At 42.4% G+C, this 16,596-nt stretch overlaps 1 protein-coding gene across 2 annotated transcripts in view; it reads right to left on the bottom strand.

Moving 5' to 3' along the window:
• Positions 1-11,485: 11,485 nt before the first annotated feature.
• LOC115198255 (inactive ubiquitin carboxyl-terminal hydrolase 53) overlaps positions 11,486-16,596 on the bottom strand; it is a 63,015-nt gene continuing 57,904 nt past the window's right edge. The window contains exons 15-17 of one of the 2 annotated variants that reach the window (XM_029760066.1): positions 14,977-15,046; positions 13,986-14,767; positions 11,486-13,740 (exon numbers count right to left, since the gene is read on the bottom strand). In XM_029760066.1, coding sequence (XP_029615926.1) covers positions 13,664-13,740; positions 13,986-14,767; positions 14,977-15,046 — 929 coding nt within the window. In that variant the 3' untranslated portion in view covers positions 11,486-13,663. The remainder of the gene's footprint in view (positions 13,741-13,985; positions 14,768-14,976; positions 15,047-16,596) is intronic. The other variant, XM_029760067.1, reaches the window with a different exon arrangement.

Here is a 16,596-nt window from a genome sequence, read left to right as displayed (position 1 = left end):
GTCCAGATGACAGAAAGTCAACGAGAACTGTTATGAGCTGAACATGACACTATGCCGGTGGAAAGGATCACTATAGCAGGTGACCCAACTGTGGTTTATGATTATTATGATTTCCCATTGTAGCCATTTCAGTTGCAGGAATTCCGTTACAGATTTTTGGGGTAATACCGTTACCAATTTGGTACCAGAATACCGAGTTTTAATCACTTAATAATTCATAAACAAAATTGATATTAGTAAAATGACTATAACTAATTGATAGGTCTACCATTATTGTTACTTCTGTGAACTTTCATTATCCTCCCTCATAAGAGAGAGAAATTAGAAAATATCTTTAAAATGTGTGTTTTTGGTAATGGAATTACAAGGCACAAGGCAATATTTCTTAAATTTACAGAAGGTAAACAATTTCTAAGAACCCTTTTCCATCTGTTTATCCATAAATCAAAGCCTTAATTTATGCTTAATTTTTTATATGTAAAATGGTTGAAAAAATGTATTCTTGCCTTCATTTCCCCAAAATGTAGACTCTTAAATTTAATTTGACATGCTCCTATAAACTTCACATGTTGGTGGCCATGGGTCATCTTCGATGGACATGCCCAGTAGTAGAACACACAAGGTTCAATTTCAAAATTTGATTGTGCATCAGCAGTTTTTCTCTTGTTCTGACAGTCACTCAATTAGCCGATGTCAGCTAGCATTTTTCAGATTTGGAAGTTAGTCTAGCGGCAAGCTATTAGTGGTCGAATTACAGACCAGGGGGCGGCCATTGATCATCAGATATCATATTAAAAACTGAAAATATTGGACTCCACCCTATGGCAAAATGTGTAGAATTGCAGGAAATGTGTACAATTGCACAAAAATTTGTTCAGGGCTCTGACTGCATGTGTAGAATTGGATATGGGTACACAGACCCGAGAACCACTGCGGCCCCTCATGATGAGTTAAGATTTGTTTGAGGCCCCCATCCCCAACCATCCCAGGGATAGATGGTAAACAATTTAAAACCTGAAGCCACACCAAACAAGCTAAAAACGTGGAATAGCACAACACAGTGTACCGTATAAGGGTAACCTGTGGTACAGTGGCAGAAATATAATCCAGGTAATACCCAACAAATCTATCACCTCGATTCTAGAAATAGAAATCCTTCCATTTTAAAATGTGTTCCTCTCTTTCCTTTCCTCTTTAACATGAATGGCGAATAAGGGTGGGGCAGTCAATGTCCCTTCTGTCGAGACTCAAAGACACACAGCTATATGAAGGTTAAAGCGTGAATTGTCCGAGTGCTGGCCTGAGCAACGACGACCGAGCTCGGTCGTGAACAATTTTGCAAGTGGTTTTAAAAAAGACTGTGTCTACCAGGGTCAAAGTGCTAATACGTTAACACTGTTTGACCGCTTTGAGAGGGAAAAGGAGGAAGATTATTAACGGTCGAGAGAGAGAAAAATAATGCGTTTCAGCTTCGCAAGGGATTAAACCCTTCAAATGGCAATTAAACGGTGCTTCGCCAGTCCCAGAGAGCAAAAGTTAAAAGCACGGCAGTTTATTCATGAAAGCCCCTGATAGCCAATACACTGTTTTGTCTTCTCTCTTGCTCCCTACCTTTTTTTCTGTCACTCTAATCCACATATTTTCGCTAAAAGCCCGCTAGTGTCTGAGCTTTGGCCCTGCAAAATGTCAATTAACCTGCCAATGGAAATCAGGGTGGCCTGACCCGAGTGTTCTTCCAACCAAAGGTTTGCCACCGCCTTCAGGAAGCTTCACCGTGACTAAATATGAACGTAGACCTGGCAGCTTGGCCTTGTGGGAAACGCCAACACGTTGCCACCATGATTGGCATTTTGTTCTCTCTCAAGACATTGTTTCTTGTCAATGTATGTGTCTGTGTCACAGTCATTGCATTGGTCTCGTTTCATGCATGCAAGTGGGAGAGGCACGTGTGCATGTGGTGTAAATGGGAATCTACATAGAAGGGAAATGTCAAACAGTATATCACTGCCCCCTAGTGTTGAACTAAGGACTTTGACATGACATGTCCAAGACACCGTATACAGGGAGCTTCCTATTTATTAAGAGACTTCAAAGTGACTTCATATGATAAAATAAATACTGTTCCTTTGTTCCATATCGTAATATGGTAAAGAATCAGCCAACTCAAATTTCAGAGGGCAAGTAACAACAAGATAAAGATCTGACCCAAGTCAGATTTAAACATGTTCAGTCTTTCAATGAACACCCATCAACAAATACAGCAAACATGTATCAGAATATGCAGCATCTCATTCTATAACATATAACCTGAGGAAGGTTGCTGGAGAGAGCTTCTTCGGTTTGTGGTCTCAAACCTCCAGCCTAGCCTCCAGTCTGCTCTCTCTGTGTACTCCATTAAGCCACCCTCTCAAATCTCAACATTTGGTAAATCCCTGGAACAGACTACACCCCTACCACTATATTTCCCCACCCCGCCCAGTTTTTTAAATCTTCCAAAGCAATCAGATTCCACACGTTCTACTGCCCCAAATTAGAGGCGTCTTTATATAATCCGGTTCCTACTACAGAGGCCTGGGGGCTTTGTGTTTGTGTGTGTGCGTGTTTGCGTGTGTGTGTATATGTAGAGAGAGACAGATATGGCACAGAAACTAGAGGAGGATGTGATGGAAGGATGAGGACAGGAGGGAGAGGGAGGCAGAGTGAGAGAAGGGGTACATTTATCAAGGGGAAAGAGATTAAGGGAGGTTGACAGAGTAAGGAATCACATGGAGATGTGTGGTGAGAGAGGGAGAGGGGGAAAGGAGAAAGAGAGATAGAAGAAAGCGAGAGAGAGGGGGAAATGACAAAGCAGAAGCCTGCCTCTGACAGTGTGCTCAGCCTGGCTGATGGCTCCTAATGAAGTAAGCCAGCTGCGGAGGACGAGCCGCCCTGACAGGAAGCGAGACAGAGGAGGGAACACATACACGCATAACTCTCGGAGTCAGCCAAGACTCAAACACCCAAACTCTGTGTGTGACAAACAACCCATGCAATCAGGAGTAGACTGCTACCCAGATGGCAGAAATGATAGAAAGGGCCACCTTAGCTCCTTTGGGTTTGCCATGTTTACGTCTCACCAATAGGTGTTTTGTGATCACCAAGTGAGTTTGGGAGTGCAAGGAATTCATCACAAGAGCCACCTAAATCAATTAATTGTGATGTCTAGTATTTATACCCATCAATTGCGATTTCAACCATTCCATTGACAGAGTTGATATTATTGATGACACCGAATCACTCGTCTCAGGAACTTTGCAAAGGCATCATCTCTCCTCTTCTCCTTCTCAAACGAAAAGTAGTCAGCTGGCACCGTCAGTTTGTTTTTAGTCAAATAATGGTCGACTACCTCGCGGCACTGACCTGGAAATAGGAACAGAGAGATTGGAGAGAAGAAGTGAGCCGTGCAATTTCCATCCAGCCTCCTTCTCTTCGAGGCGCGAATGGAGATAGTCCTGGGATCAATACCCTATTTCTGCATAGAAACTGTGCGGGGATGGTAGACTAATTAGCTATGATTAGTAAAATGGTCTGTAGTCGAGAGACTGCAATTACTACAACAAATAACGATCTATACATTTATTAATTACGTTTGAGGCTGATTGCATGCAGGGATTAATGAGATTAGGGGGCCTTATCTTGTAGAGGAAATGTCTTTTTGTGAGACTTATATCTTTAATTAACCTGCCTGTTATGGATTCTGTGATAGTTCTGGGTAGACAGGTATTGAGGAGATGTGCAAGGGCATTGGTTTTTGTTATCCTCTGCTGCCCTCTAAAGGACAAGAGAATGAGAATAGCCTAATGTAGTTTCTTCAGACCTTATCAAATACATTTTTATTTGTCACATGCGGCGAATACAACCAGCCATACAACAGGTGTAGAATATAACGTGAAATTATTACTAATGATGGAGGGAAGGTTAAAAGAGGAATAAAAGACTGAAGACCATTTTAAAAAAGGCCAGTGATATTTAGAGAAAATATTTCATGCTTATCGGCTGGAAGCCCTTTTACTTTGTTGAAGCACATTTGACAGTGATCACAGCCTTAAGTCTTCTTGGGTATGACGCTACAAGCTTGGCACACCTGTATTTGGGGAGTTTCTCCCATTTTTCTCTGCAGATCCTCTCAAGCTCTGTCAGGTTGGATGGGGAGCGTTGCTGCACAGCTATTTTCAGGTCTCTCCAGAGATGTTCGATCGGGTTCAAGTCCGGGCTCTGGCTGTGCCACTCAAGGACATTCAGAGACTTGTCCCAAAGCCACTCCTGTGTTGTCTTGGCTGTGTGCTTAGGGTTGTTGTCCTGTTGGAAGGTGAACCTTTGCCTCAGTCTTAGGTCCTGAACACTCTGGAGCAGGTTTTCATCAAGGATCTCTCTGTACTTTGCTCTGTTCATCTCTCCCTTGATCCTGACTAGTCTCCCAGTCCCTACTGCTGAAAAACATACCACAGCATGATGCTGCCACCACCATGCTTCACCGTAGGGATGGTATTGGCCAGGTGATGAGGGGTGCCTGCTTGGCATTTAGGGCAAAGAGTTCAATCTTGGTTTCATTAGATGAGAGAATCTTCTTTCTCATGGTCTGACAGTCTTTAGGTGCCTATAAGTGGGCTGTCATGTGCCTTATACTGAGGAGTGGCTTCCGTCTGGCCACGCTACCATAAAGGCCTGATTGGTGTAGTGCTGCAGAGATGGTAGTCCTTCTGGAAGTTTCTCCCATCTCCACAGAGGAACTCTGGAGCTCTGTCAGAGTGACTATCGGGTTCTGGTCACCTCCCTGACCAAAGCCTTTCTCCCCTGATTGCTCAGTTTGGCTGGGCGGCCAGCTTTAGGAAGAGTCTTGGTGGTTCCAAACTTCTTCCATTTAAGAATGGGATGCCATGGTGTTCTTGGGGACCTTCAATGCTGCCAAAATATTCTGGTACCCTTCCCAGATCTGTGCCTCGACACAATTCTGTCTCGGAGCTCTACGGACAATTCCTTCGACCTCATAACTTGGTTTTTGCTCTGACATGCACTGTCAACTGTGGGACCTTATATAGAAAGGTGTGTGCCTTTCCAAATCATGTCCAAATAATTGAATTTACCACAGGTGTACTCAATTGAAGTTGTGGAAACATCTCAAGGATGATCAATAGAAACAGGATCTGAGCTCAATTTTGAGTCTCATAGCAAAGGGTCTGAATACTTATCTAAATAAGGTATCTGTATGTAAACTTAACTCCATCCATATTTCTACGGAGTTAAGTTGATACAAGTGTCAGCGGAGGGAAGCCAATTACATTGAGTTACTATCAGTCGATACTTGTAAATATGTAAATTCTTTATGTACCTTTGTTTGTCCTGTGCACCTGCATTCCTTTCTTTGGGTGCTGAAATCTGTAGTTCTGGATAAATGTAACATTTTACTCGACCTCTGCCAAAGGAGCCTTTGTCAACAGAGAAGCAGCATACAGTAGTTGCATGGAAGATTTTACAGTTTTAGCAGGAGATGCATAGAATGCAATTTTTTTTATAAAAATCAGGACAAGCACAGGTAAACAGAAAGTGTTAAAGAATATATTTTTAAGAATGTATTGAGTTGTAAGTCACTAACTTCCTACTCCTTTGGAAAACAGTTGATTACCGGGTGCAATTTGACAGTCATTTTTTATTTTATCTACAGAGAAAGCACCCAAAGAAAATCGTGCGTTTACTCGGGACAAACATAGGTTAATTACAAGGTAAGCATTAAAGAATCAACATTTTACAAGTGACTCGATGTAATTGGTGGTACACGCAGCACGCTAGAACTCTGTATGGAAAAATTGGCGCTGCTGCTGTAATCTAGCTAGAGCTACATTGAGTTTAGACTAGCTGCAAGCACACAGTGTGACAGTGCTGTTATTGTTGGGTTATATCTGTTGTATTGTGATATGTCATTCATTACTTTTTCGTTCTGTAAACGTTACTTGAGTTTGCGATAAAGAACAACATGGTTGATTAGAAATCGCCGTCACGGAGTTATCGTTCTAAACACAACATAGACACTATTCAGAGTAAACTCTCTTTGGGGACAACGTCAAGTTAGCGCAAGCCTGGGTATCGGGGGAGCTGTTGCACCTGCTTAATAAGTGGTGGCTCGCTTGCTCTCCAGACCACGTCTCGTCTTGGTAGCGCACCGGCTGGGGAGTCTGTCTTTGCCCATAAATTAATGGAGCCTTGAGTTAGCGCTTCATCAAAGTGGACCTTCCTTTGTCAAGTGTTTAGTCTGTTAATTAGCTGAGGGACCAGTCCATCTGGTGACCAAAACCCCCATCACCTACCTGTTTCCCTCCCTATTGGATCCTTCTGCAGCTGTTTGTGGCCAATGCAGTGACCTTTGGATGGGGGAATTGTGGGGCTTGACACTCACACCTGTGTTTGAATGTGCAGCATTTCCCAGGCGAATTATGAGTACTATGATACTAGAACTCTCGAAAGTCGGGTATAAACCAAATGTTATAGTCGTTCTGTAGTCAATTGTCAAGGCCATGCTTAAATCCCATTGAAGCTGGTTAAATAATGTCTGCAATTCAGTCATATATAAAAACACGCCCTAATCATCCCTCATACACCTGAAAGAGTTGGATGGAATCAGTAATATGACACAGGAGGTTGAAATGTTACAGCAGGCTAAGCCAAACAGTCTCTCGGTACCTGGCTCTTCAATCCTGACTTCATTCCTCCAAGTAGTGCTCAGTTGTGAATCATGAACCTAATTGCAATGGCTTGATCGGCAGGTTTCATTTGAGAACGTGCAACTGCAGTTGGAGATGGGCCTCTATTCACAGCACTTCGATACAAAGTGGTTAACCTGCTACGTTCATTTTCTTAACCTGCTGTGCAAGTTCTAACCTGCTACTACAAAGTAACTTCGGTATCGGAGTGCCGTTGGGCGAACATGCATAAAGATCGCAGAATTCAGATATGACGTCATTGTTTTAGGACTATCCATTGAGTTTTTAAAACTATGGCGTACGACACGGTTAAATCAGCCAATAAATCAGCACAATCAACTTTTTTTATTTTCTTCTAATTTCTGGCGTCTTGAAGCAAAAATTGGGATCATGTATACTGTGCTAATGACCATTTAAAAAAAAAAGAGTAACGTAGAGGAATTTACAATGCGGCAAATTTAGCAAAAGGAGGAATTTGTGGTAAGTGCATGGAGCCGCCGTGTTAATGCACAAGATTGTCAGTCCCATTAACGCCACAAGATGGTGCAATGTCCTTAGGAGTGCACATTGGCTGTACATGTTATCACTCGAAGATCTATAGGTCACCAGTCGTGTACTCTTTCGTTTCTCATTGGCTCCGTGATTTACAGCCATTTGTGATTTGTGATACAACAGAATTCTTCTTTACATAAATAATCGCACAAGCACAATGGTGCTGTAAACATTTTTGTGCGGAAAAACTCTATTATATAAAAAAATATATGTTTTCTTATGTCATTTAGCAGACGCTCTTATCTAGAGCGATTTACAGGAGCAATTACGGTTAAGTGCCTTGCTCAAGGGCACATTGACAGATTGTTCAGCTAGTTGGCTTGGGTATTCGAACCAGCAACCTTTCAGTTATTCGCCCAACGCTCTTAACCACTAGGCTACCTGTCGTCAAATTCATTGTATGTAAGTTGTGCGTACGGGGCCATGATGTGAGGCTACAGTACATCACTACACATCCAATGGTATGACAAACAATGTGAGGTGCACATTGAAACCCCAGTTGTTTCTCCGTCCTCCCAAAGTGTGCACATGGGTACTCCCACTTGCCCGTGCCTCCTCCAATCCAATGCTTTTACATTTTTGGAAAGTAGTAAACCAGTGTACACTTTAGGAGAAAGGAGATATTACGTGGACACACCCTGTAGATACACTGCCTATAGAACGTTTACACCCCTTTGAATTTCTTCACATTTTATTGTAGTAAAGTGGGATTAAAATTGCTTTGTCATTTTTTTGTCAATGACCGCCCCCCCCACCCCCCCCCCCCCCTTCAAATACATGTTAGAAACAACTTTGATAGTGATTACAGCTGTGAGTCTTATTGGGTAAGTCTCATAAGAGCTTTGCACACCTGTATTGTGCAATATTTGCAAATTATTCAAGATCTGTCAAGGGATCATGGCTATTTTCAAGTCTCGCCATAGATTTTCAAAAACATTTAAATCAAAATTATAACTTGGCCGCTCAGGAACATTCACTGTCTTCTTGGTAAGCAACTCCAGTGTAGATTTGGCTTTCTGTTGTAGGTTATTGTCCTGCTGAAGGGTGAATTCCTCTCCCAGTTTCTGGTTTAAAGCAGACTCAAGGAGCTTTTCCTCTAGGATTTTGCCTGTGCTTAGCTCCATCCAGTTTATTTTCATCCTGAAAAATTCCTGTCAAGCATACCCATAACATAATGCAGCCATCACTGTGCTTGAAAATAAGGAGGCAGTTACTAAGTTATGTGTTGCGTTGGATTTCCTTAAACATAAGGTTTTGCATTTAGGCCAAAAAGTGTGTTACTTTAGTGCCTTGTTGCATACTTATGCATGTTTTAGAATATTTGTATTCTGTATATTTGTATTAATCTTTTCACTCTGTCATTTAGGTTTTTGTGGAGTCACTACAATGTTGTTGATCCATCCTGAGTTCTCCCATCACGGTCATTGAACTCTGTAGCCATTTTAAAGTCAAGAAATGGCCTAATGGTGACATCCCTAAACAGATTCCTTCCTGTCCTGCAGCTCAGCTCAGAAGGATGACGGCATCTTTGACGTCTGGGTTGTTTCATACCTCATCCACAGCATAATTATTAACTTGACCATGCTTAAATATATATTCAATGTCTGATTTCTATTGTTACCCAACTACCAATCACTGCCCTTCTTTGAGGCTTTCGAAAAGCTCCCTGGTCCTTGTCGTTAAATCGGTGCTTGAAATTCAACACTTGACTGAGGGACCTTAAAGATGTTGTACTGTATTTATGTGGGACATAAGATGGGGTAGTCATAAAGAAATGATATCAACCCCTACTATTTCACACAGATTTAGCCAATATCATTTATGTGATTTGTTAAGCTAGATTTTACTTCTGAGCTAATTTAGGCAACTATATTTATTCAATTATACATACAAAAAATGTGTAGAATTGTATTTTCACTTTAACATTGAGTATTTTGTGTAGATCAATGACAAAAAATTACAATATTTATTTTAATCTTGCTTTGTAACGCAACAAAATGTGAATAAAAGTTCAAGGGGGTGTAGACTTTCTATAGGCACGGTTTGTCTTCCAAATCCAGAGGTTTACCTTAATCTAGATGGTAGCAGAGCTTCACGTTTCCAAGCCTCCATGGCTAAGCCTCTTGTTCTCCATGTATCACTAAAAAGTTCATTGCAGCAGTTTTTTTTCTCAATATCAAATCATTTCTGGGTAACAATTAAGTACCTTGCTGTGGTTGTTTTCAATTGAAATGGTAAAAAAAATTAACTATATAGCTTCTTAGAAAAATGCTACTTCTCAAGCAAGAATTTTTTGCCAGGACTGTCTGGTAGTGGTCAGAGGGGCCTAATTGGAGTGATGTCACCAGGGGGTCGAAACCCCCAAACTAGGCGATATTTTCAAACAGCTCGTTACACTAAAAGTGCATTATCATAATTTCCACAATTTTAGTGTTATCATAGTGTAGAAATCTAAAACACGGGAAAATCAAGTTTTACACTGCACTGCCTCTAACTTCACTTAACTCCATGTATCACTTTACTGTGGGCTTCCTATTTACTCTTCCAGTACAATGTAAACTCTTTCAAAGATAATTCATAAAAATCCAAATAACTTCACAGATATTCATTGTAAAGGGTTTAAACACTGTTTCCCATGCTTCTTCAATGAACCATAAACAATTAATGAACATGCACCTGTGGAACGGTCATTAAGACACTAACAGCTTACAGACGGTAGGCAATTAAGGTCACAGTTATGAAATCTTAGGACACTAAAAGAAGCCTTTCTACTGACTCTGAAAAACACCAAAAGAAAGATGACCAGGGTCCCTGATCATCTGCGTGAACGTGCCTTAGGCATACTGCAAGGAGGCATGAGGACTGCAGATGTGGCCATGGCAATACATTTCAATGTCCGTACTGTGAGACAGCGCTGCAGGGAGACAGGACAGACAGCCGATTGTCCTCGCAGTGGCAGACCACGTGTAACACCTGCACAGGATCAGTACATCCGAACTTCACACCTGCGGGACAGGTACAGGATGGCAACAACAACTTCCCGAGTTACACCAGGAACGCACAATCCCTCCATCAGTGCTCAGACTGTCCACAACAGGCTGAGAGAGGCTGGACTGAGGGCGCGTAGGCCTGTTGTAAGGCAGGTCCTCACCAGACATCACCGGTAACAGCGTCGCCTATGGGCACAAACCCACCGTCGCTGGACCAGACAGGACTGGCAAAAAGTGCTCTTCACTGACGAGTCCCGGTTTTGTCTCTCCAGGGGTGATGGTTGGATTCGCGTTTATCGTCGAAGGAATGAGCGTTGCACCGAGGCCTGTACTCTAGAGCGGGATCGATTTGGAGGTGGAGGGTCCGTCATGGTCTGGGGCGGTGTGTCACAGCATCATCGGACACAGCTTGTTGTCATTGCAGGCAATCTCAACGCTGTGCGTTACAGGGAGGACATCATCCTCCCTCATGTGGTCCCCTTCCTGCAGGCTCATCCTGACATGACCCTCCAGCATGACAATGCCACCAGCCAGACTGCTCATTCTGTGTGTGATTTCCTGCAAGACAGGGATGTCAGTGTTCTGCCATGGCTAGTAAAGAGCCCGGATCTCAATCCCATTGAGCACATCTGGGACCTGTTGGATCAGAGGGTGAGAGCAAGGGCCATTCCCCCCAGAAATGTCCGGGAACTTGCAGGTGCCTTGGTGGAAGAGTGGGGTAACATCTCACAGCAAGAACTGGCAAATCTGGTGCAGTTCATGAAGAGATGCACTGCAGTACATAATGCAGCTGGTGGCCTCACCAGATACTGACTGTTACTTTTGATTTTGACCCCCACCCCCCCTTTGTTCAGGGACACATTATTCCATTTCTGTTAGTCACATGTCTGTGGAACTTGTTCAGCTTATGTCTCAGTTGTTGAATCTTATGTTCATACAAATATTTACACGTTATGTTTGCTGAAAATAAACGCAGTTGACAGTGAAAGCACAATTCTTTTTTTGTTTATATCTTTGTAGACTTGTTTGATTACATTTACCCTAATCTTTCATGTACAGGCATAGTCATAAAATACAGTCGTTTGTGAGATTTAGGTTCAGGTTTGCAGAGATATTTACCCCAAGTAGGCTATAATTATGGATATTATAATTATGTACATTAATAATGTTATATGAGAATAACTGGTTTAGAAAAAACTTGGACATGGCTATGGTTAAATATAATTATTTATTAAACAATTGTTAATCAAAAATGAAATTGAATGTTAAAAAAAACATCTAGAAAAATTACATTGTACAAATAACGGCTCCTATTTCAACTTGATGACATAGAAAACTAGAAAGGCACTGTGCAGTGAAGTCTGCCAAGCAATATATTAAAACATTTACAACAAAAATTACTTTTTTACAGCATCACTAGAATGGTCCACCATGAAAAAAAATGACATAGCATGTACATGTAGGCAATGTTGTGATAATCTCTGGGGGTCAAACTAGAACAATACCTGCAGAAAAACAGGCCTTTTCTACTTCACTCTTAAAATCCTTACTTAACATCCAGTACTCAATCCATTCTTGAGATTTTGGTTCAAGTTTAGGTAAATCAAAACAGACCTGGGTCAAATTCATATTTCAAATACTTACAAGTTTGAGGTGGGTTGGATTTAGCTTGGAGTTTAGACTTTTGGAAATAATTCAATTGGTTCCATTGTACAGGAAACTCTAAATGAAACACTGAATGAATTTGACACGTGTTTGATCCAGGAGACAAATATACAGAAGCATGGTTTGACAACATGAAAAGTAACGTACCTTTAACACACTGCCCAGTATGTGACAGGAGAAACATTAAAAGAGCGAACAATGAGGCTTATATCTGGAAAGGAGTGTGAGAGGAGATCTGAACTGGGGATAGAAAGCCATACAAAACACTGCAGCGAATTGTCAGGGGTGCATTTGTTAGTGCAAACCATTTAACAAAAATGTGTTTCTTATTGAACAAGTTAGGTTAGTCCCTCCCCGTTTCATCCATTTGGTTCCTAGTGAATACACCCCTGGGATGGCAGGGTTAAAAAGGCAGCTTAGAATATACACCAGATACCAATGACTTGAGATGCTTCTCTCCTAACAATTATTAAAAAGAGGTCCAATGTAGCTGTTTTTATCTCAATATAAAATTATTTGTGGGTAACAATTAAGTACCTTACTGTAATTTGTTTTTCATTAAAATGTTCAAAAAGAAAAAAATAGCTTCTTAGGAAAGAGCAATTTCTCAAGCAAGATTTTTGATAAGACTGTATGGGAGTGCTCCGAGTGGGGAGGGGGAAACTGAAAACTAGCTGTTATTGGCAGAGAGGTTTGGAACTCTTTTGAATTGGTCGATCAACTCATTTCTGCCTGGTGATGTCAACAGGCAGGTCAAAACTCAATCTCACCACAACAGGCTGACATTTCAGGCAGTCTTTTCAAACAGCTATTACACAAAAATTATATTAGAATTTTCACAATTTAACAGTATTATTCCAACCTCAGTGTGGAAATATATACTGTATAAAACACAGGAAAAGCAAGTTTGACTGCACTGGGCCTTTAAAACACTAATTCAACCTCAGACTGGAACTGATTCACCCAACACCAGGTGCCTCTGTGGCCACATAGGGGGACCCTTGGGACTTATTTTAAAGTAGTGCTCCTACAAAAACAATGCATAAGTGTACACAAACTGAATCTCCCTTATTCCATGACTGCATCAACACTGGACATTAAAAGTAAAAACCTGCTCAAGGCGTATTTACCTCAACTTGTTACATTGTTACATAGGCAGAAGTTGCGCAGTCACTGTAGAACAATGAAATGACCATAATTCGAGAAATAAATACAAGCATTTCATAGATGAGTTATTGTCATTGTTACATATAGTTTATTTGATCATCTCTGGAGGGGAAAAGTGGTTTCGTGGGAGACATTCTTCAGTGAGCCAACCTGTGAATGACCTTGGAAGTAAGTTCGAGCAGGTCCCTGCATCGACCAAGAACCATCCTAGGTTTGCATCCTCTTTCGTAATTTATTTTTGGCTTTCTACTGTGCAAATCCACAATTACTGCTGCTGCCATCTAGTGGCCACAATCACAATCACATGAAGACCGTTCTGCAGGCATGGCGTAAGACTCCTGAAACTACTGCTGAACTGAAGAATACTCTTCAGACTTTTACTGCCTCTGGGAGTTACCAATCTCTTTGGCATTCCAGATTCATGTCTGTCTTCTGATATGACATCTCTACAAGCAAATAAGCATCACCGTAAGAGGATTCAAAACTTGTAGAAGGAGATTACATTTTTTCTAACTGTGGCTTTCGTACCAGGCCCCTTCAACAGTAGAATTTCCATCATAGAAACCCATGTTCATCAAGTCCTTTGGGTGTTACAGGATTCCATTTAGCTATAGTTTTACTGGAGTAGTAACCTACGAAAGACAAGGGACATATATTAGAATACGCCAAGAAAACATTTTATTCACCCCTGTAATAGACTTCTAATTAAAGTTTTTATAACATTTATTGATGACCCAAAAAATCTATAGTAGGAAACATGCTTTCATTTTGGTCACACTAAAAGCACAAATGGTGACATGGATATGACCACAAACAACTAGGGCTCCAAGTGTCTTCCACTTTACGTGGCAAATGATCTACAGAGAGCTCCAGTTACCTGATTCAGGCTGGCTCTTGGGGGGCTCTGTAGGTTGGGCCTCTGGGATGGGGAGTCCCCCCTCTCCCAGGTCACTCTCACCAGACGACACGTGTTGTTCGCCGCCTTTAGCGTTCGTCATCATGTACAGGGCGGGCCTCTGGTGGTATTTTGCCCGGTATGTGTCTGTCATACAATTGTCCACAGAGAAGTAGGTAGTGGGGAGGCCTATAGGTAGAACCATCTCCCCTGTCACCGGGGAGTCTAGGTCGTCAGTGTCGTCCCCTGGCATTGAACTGGGAAACTTCTCCTCTCCGCTCTCACTGGCCGACAGATCGTTCCGGTCCTGGTCCGACGAGCCTGACTTGGAGCTAGCGTCCGATGAGAGCTTGTGCTCGGCTGGCGTCTCAATCCACCTGCGGAGGATGGTTTGGGAGAGTATCGGCCCGTTTTTGGCCTCGTTCCTGGCGCTTGTGCAAATGGGCTCCTGGAGCTGGGGAGCGCGGAAGCCCGACTGGTCTGTCAACCGGTGGACGTTGGTCTTGGGAGGGAGAAGCGGGGCCAGGATGTGGTAGTGGGGCTGGGGGGAGCGGTCTTTGGTTACCAGGGGCTTGGTCTCATCCTGTTCGGAGAAGGAGCCGGTGAGGTCGTCATAGCTGTTCCACTCTGAGCTGCTGGTTTTGGGCAGGTATGGGGGAATAGGGCTGACCGGGCTGGGGCTGCCATCGATGTTATCCTCCTGCTCGTCATCCAGACCTTCCGTCCTCTCCAGAATGCCATGCGTATATCGGAAGGCTCTTCTTCTGTCGCAAGGAAAATAGGACATACATCAATATATTTTCAAACTTGAAGGAAAACAATCTATGCAGAATAAGATTTAATACTTTATCACAAGCATCAATACTGGCACATCAAAATGGGTCAATAGTTTTCATTACTTTTCAGTTATAGTAAAGAATGAAAGAAAGAAACCTTTCGCTCTACTGAAAGTAGTACAATGATCATGCTTTACCTTTGTGAACTTGGACTCAATTTTAGGAGATGTGCGTCTTGCAGGTCTGGAAACTTTCCTGGGTGTTCACCTGGAATAGATTAATACATTCATTAGATTTGGTAAATTGCTACTAATTTGACATACCCTGCATAAGGTATGAATTTATTGCTATTATAAGACTGATTATAGTTGGCATATGTTCCTCTAGATCTAGTAAAACATACAAAACACAAACAAAATGCTTAGCACAAAACACTTAGAAACACTGCCCTATTCTGAATCAAGTACCAAAAATGACTTCTCAAAATACATTTTCAAACCTTACCCTCACTGACACACACAAACTACTAAAATATTGCTGTGCCTCTGCTTTGATCCCATGTTCAAACAGGGTCAGAGTTTCCCTGCCCGTCTCTAGCACAGACATGTTATCTAACTGGAGTCATGTTAAGGGCCTAGCCAGGTGTTGGGGGAAGAGGTATCAAAGTAGAGCGGCAGTCTGGTAGAGTGCCCTCGGGCCCCCTGTGTACCACTGTCTGATCTGGCATGAGCGAGGCTGAGGCCCCTCAATGGGAGCCGGAGCTGAAGTACCAAGCCGATGCCCATTTGCTAGCCTTCAGGTTAACGATGCTAGTCCTTGCTAACGCAAAGTGAGAACTTAAACAAAAATATAAACGCAACATGTAACAATTTAAAAGATTTGAATGAGTTACAGTTCATAAGAAAATCTGTAAATTTAAATAAATTCATTAGGCCCTAATCTATGGATTTGCCATGACTGGGAATGCAGATATGCATCGGTTGTTCACAGATACCTTTAAAACAAAGTAGGGGCGTGGATAAGAAGACCAGTCAGCATTTGGTGTGACCACCATTTGCCTCATGCAGCGCGACACATCTCCTTCACATAGAGTTGATCAGGCTGTTGATTGTGGCCTGTAGACTGTTGTCCTATTCCTCTTCAATGGCTGTGCGAAGTTGCAGTATATTGGCGAGATCCAGAGCATCCCAAACAGGCTCAATGGGTGACATGTCAGGCAAGTATGCAGGCCATGGAAGAAATGGGACATTTTCAGTTTCCAGGAATTGTATACAGATCCTTGCAACATGGGGCCGTGCATTATCATGCTGAAACATGAGGTGATAGCGATGGATAAATGTCCCAACAATGGGCCTCAGGATCTTGTCACGGTATCTCTGTGCATTCAAACTGCCATGGATAAAACTGCTATTGTTTTCATTGTCCGTAGCTTATGCCTGCCTATACCACAACCCCACCATGCAACACTCGGTTCACAACGTTGACAATAGTAAACCGTTTTCCCACAAGACACCATACACACTGTCTGCAATCTGCACGGTACAGTTGAAAGCGGGATTCATCTGTGAAGTGCACATTTCTCCAGCGTGCCAGTGGCCATCGAAGGTGAACATTTGCCCACTGAAGTCGGTTACGATGCCAAAGTGCGGTCAAGACGCTGGTGAGGAAGACCAGCATGCAGATAAGCTTCCCTATGACGGTTTCTGACAGTTTTGGCAGAAATTCTTTGGTTGTGCAAACTCCGTTTCATCAGCTGTCAGACTGGATGGTCTCAGACAATCCCGCATTTGAAGAAGCCGGATGTTGAGGTCCTGCGC

Source organism: Salmo trutta, chromosome 8 (assembly GCF_901001165.1).
Source record: "Salmo trutta chromosome 8, fSalTru1.1, whole genome shotgun sequence".
Classification (NCBI taxonomy): Eukaryota; Metazoa; Chordata; class Actinopteri; order Salmoniformes; family Salmonidae; genus Salmo; species Salmo trutta.
Note: the sequence above shows the minus strand (reverse complement) of the source record. Positions and strands in the feature narration are given on the sequence as shown.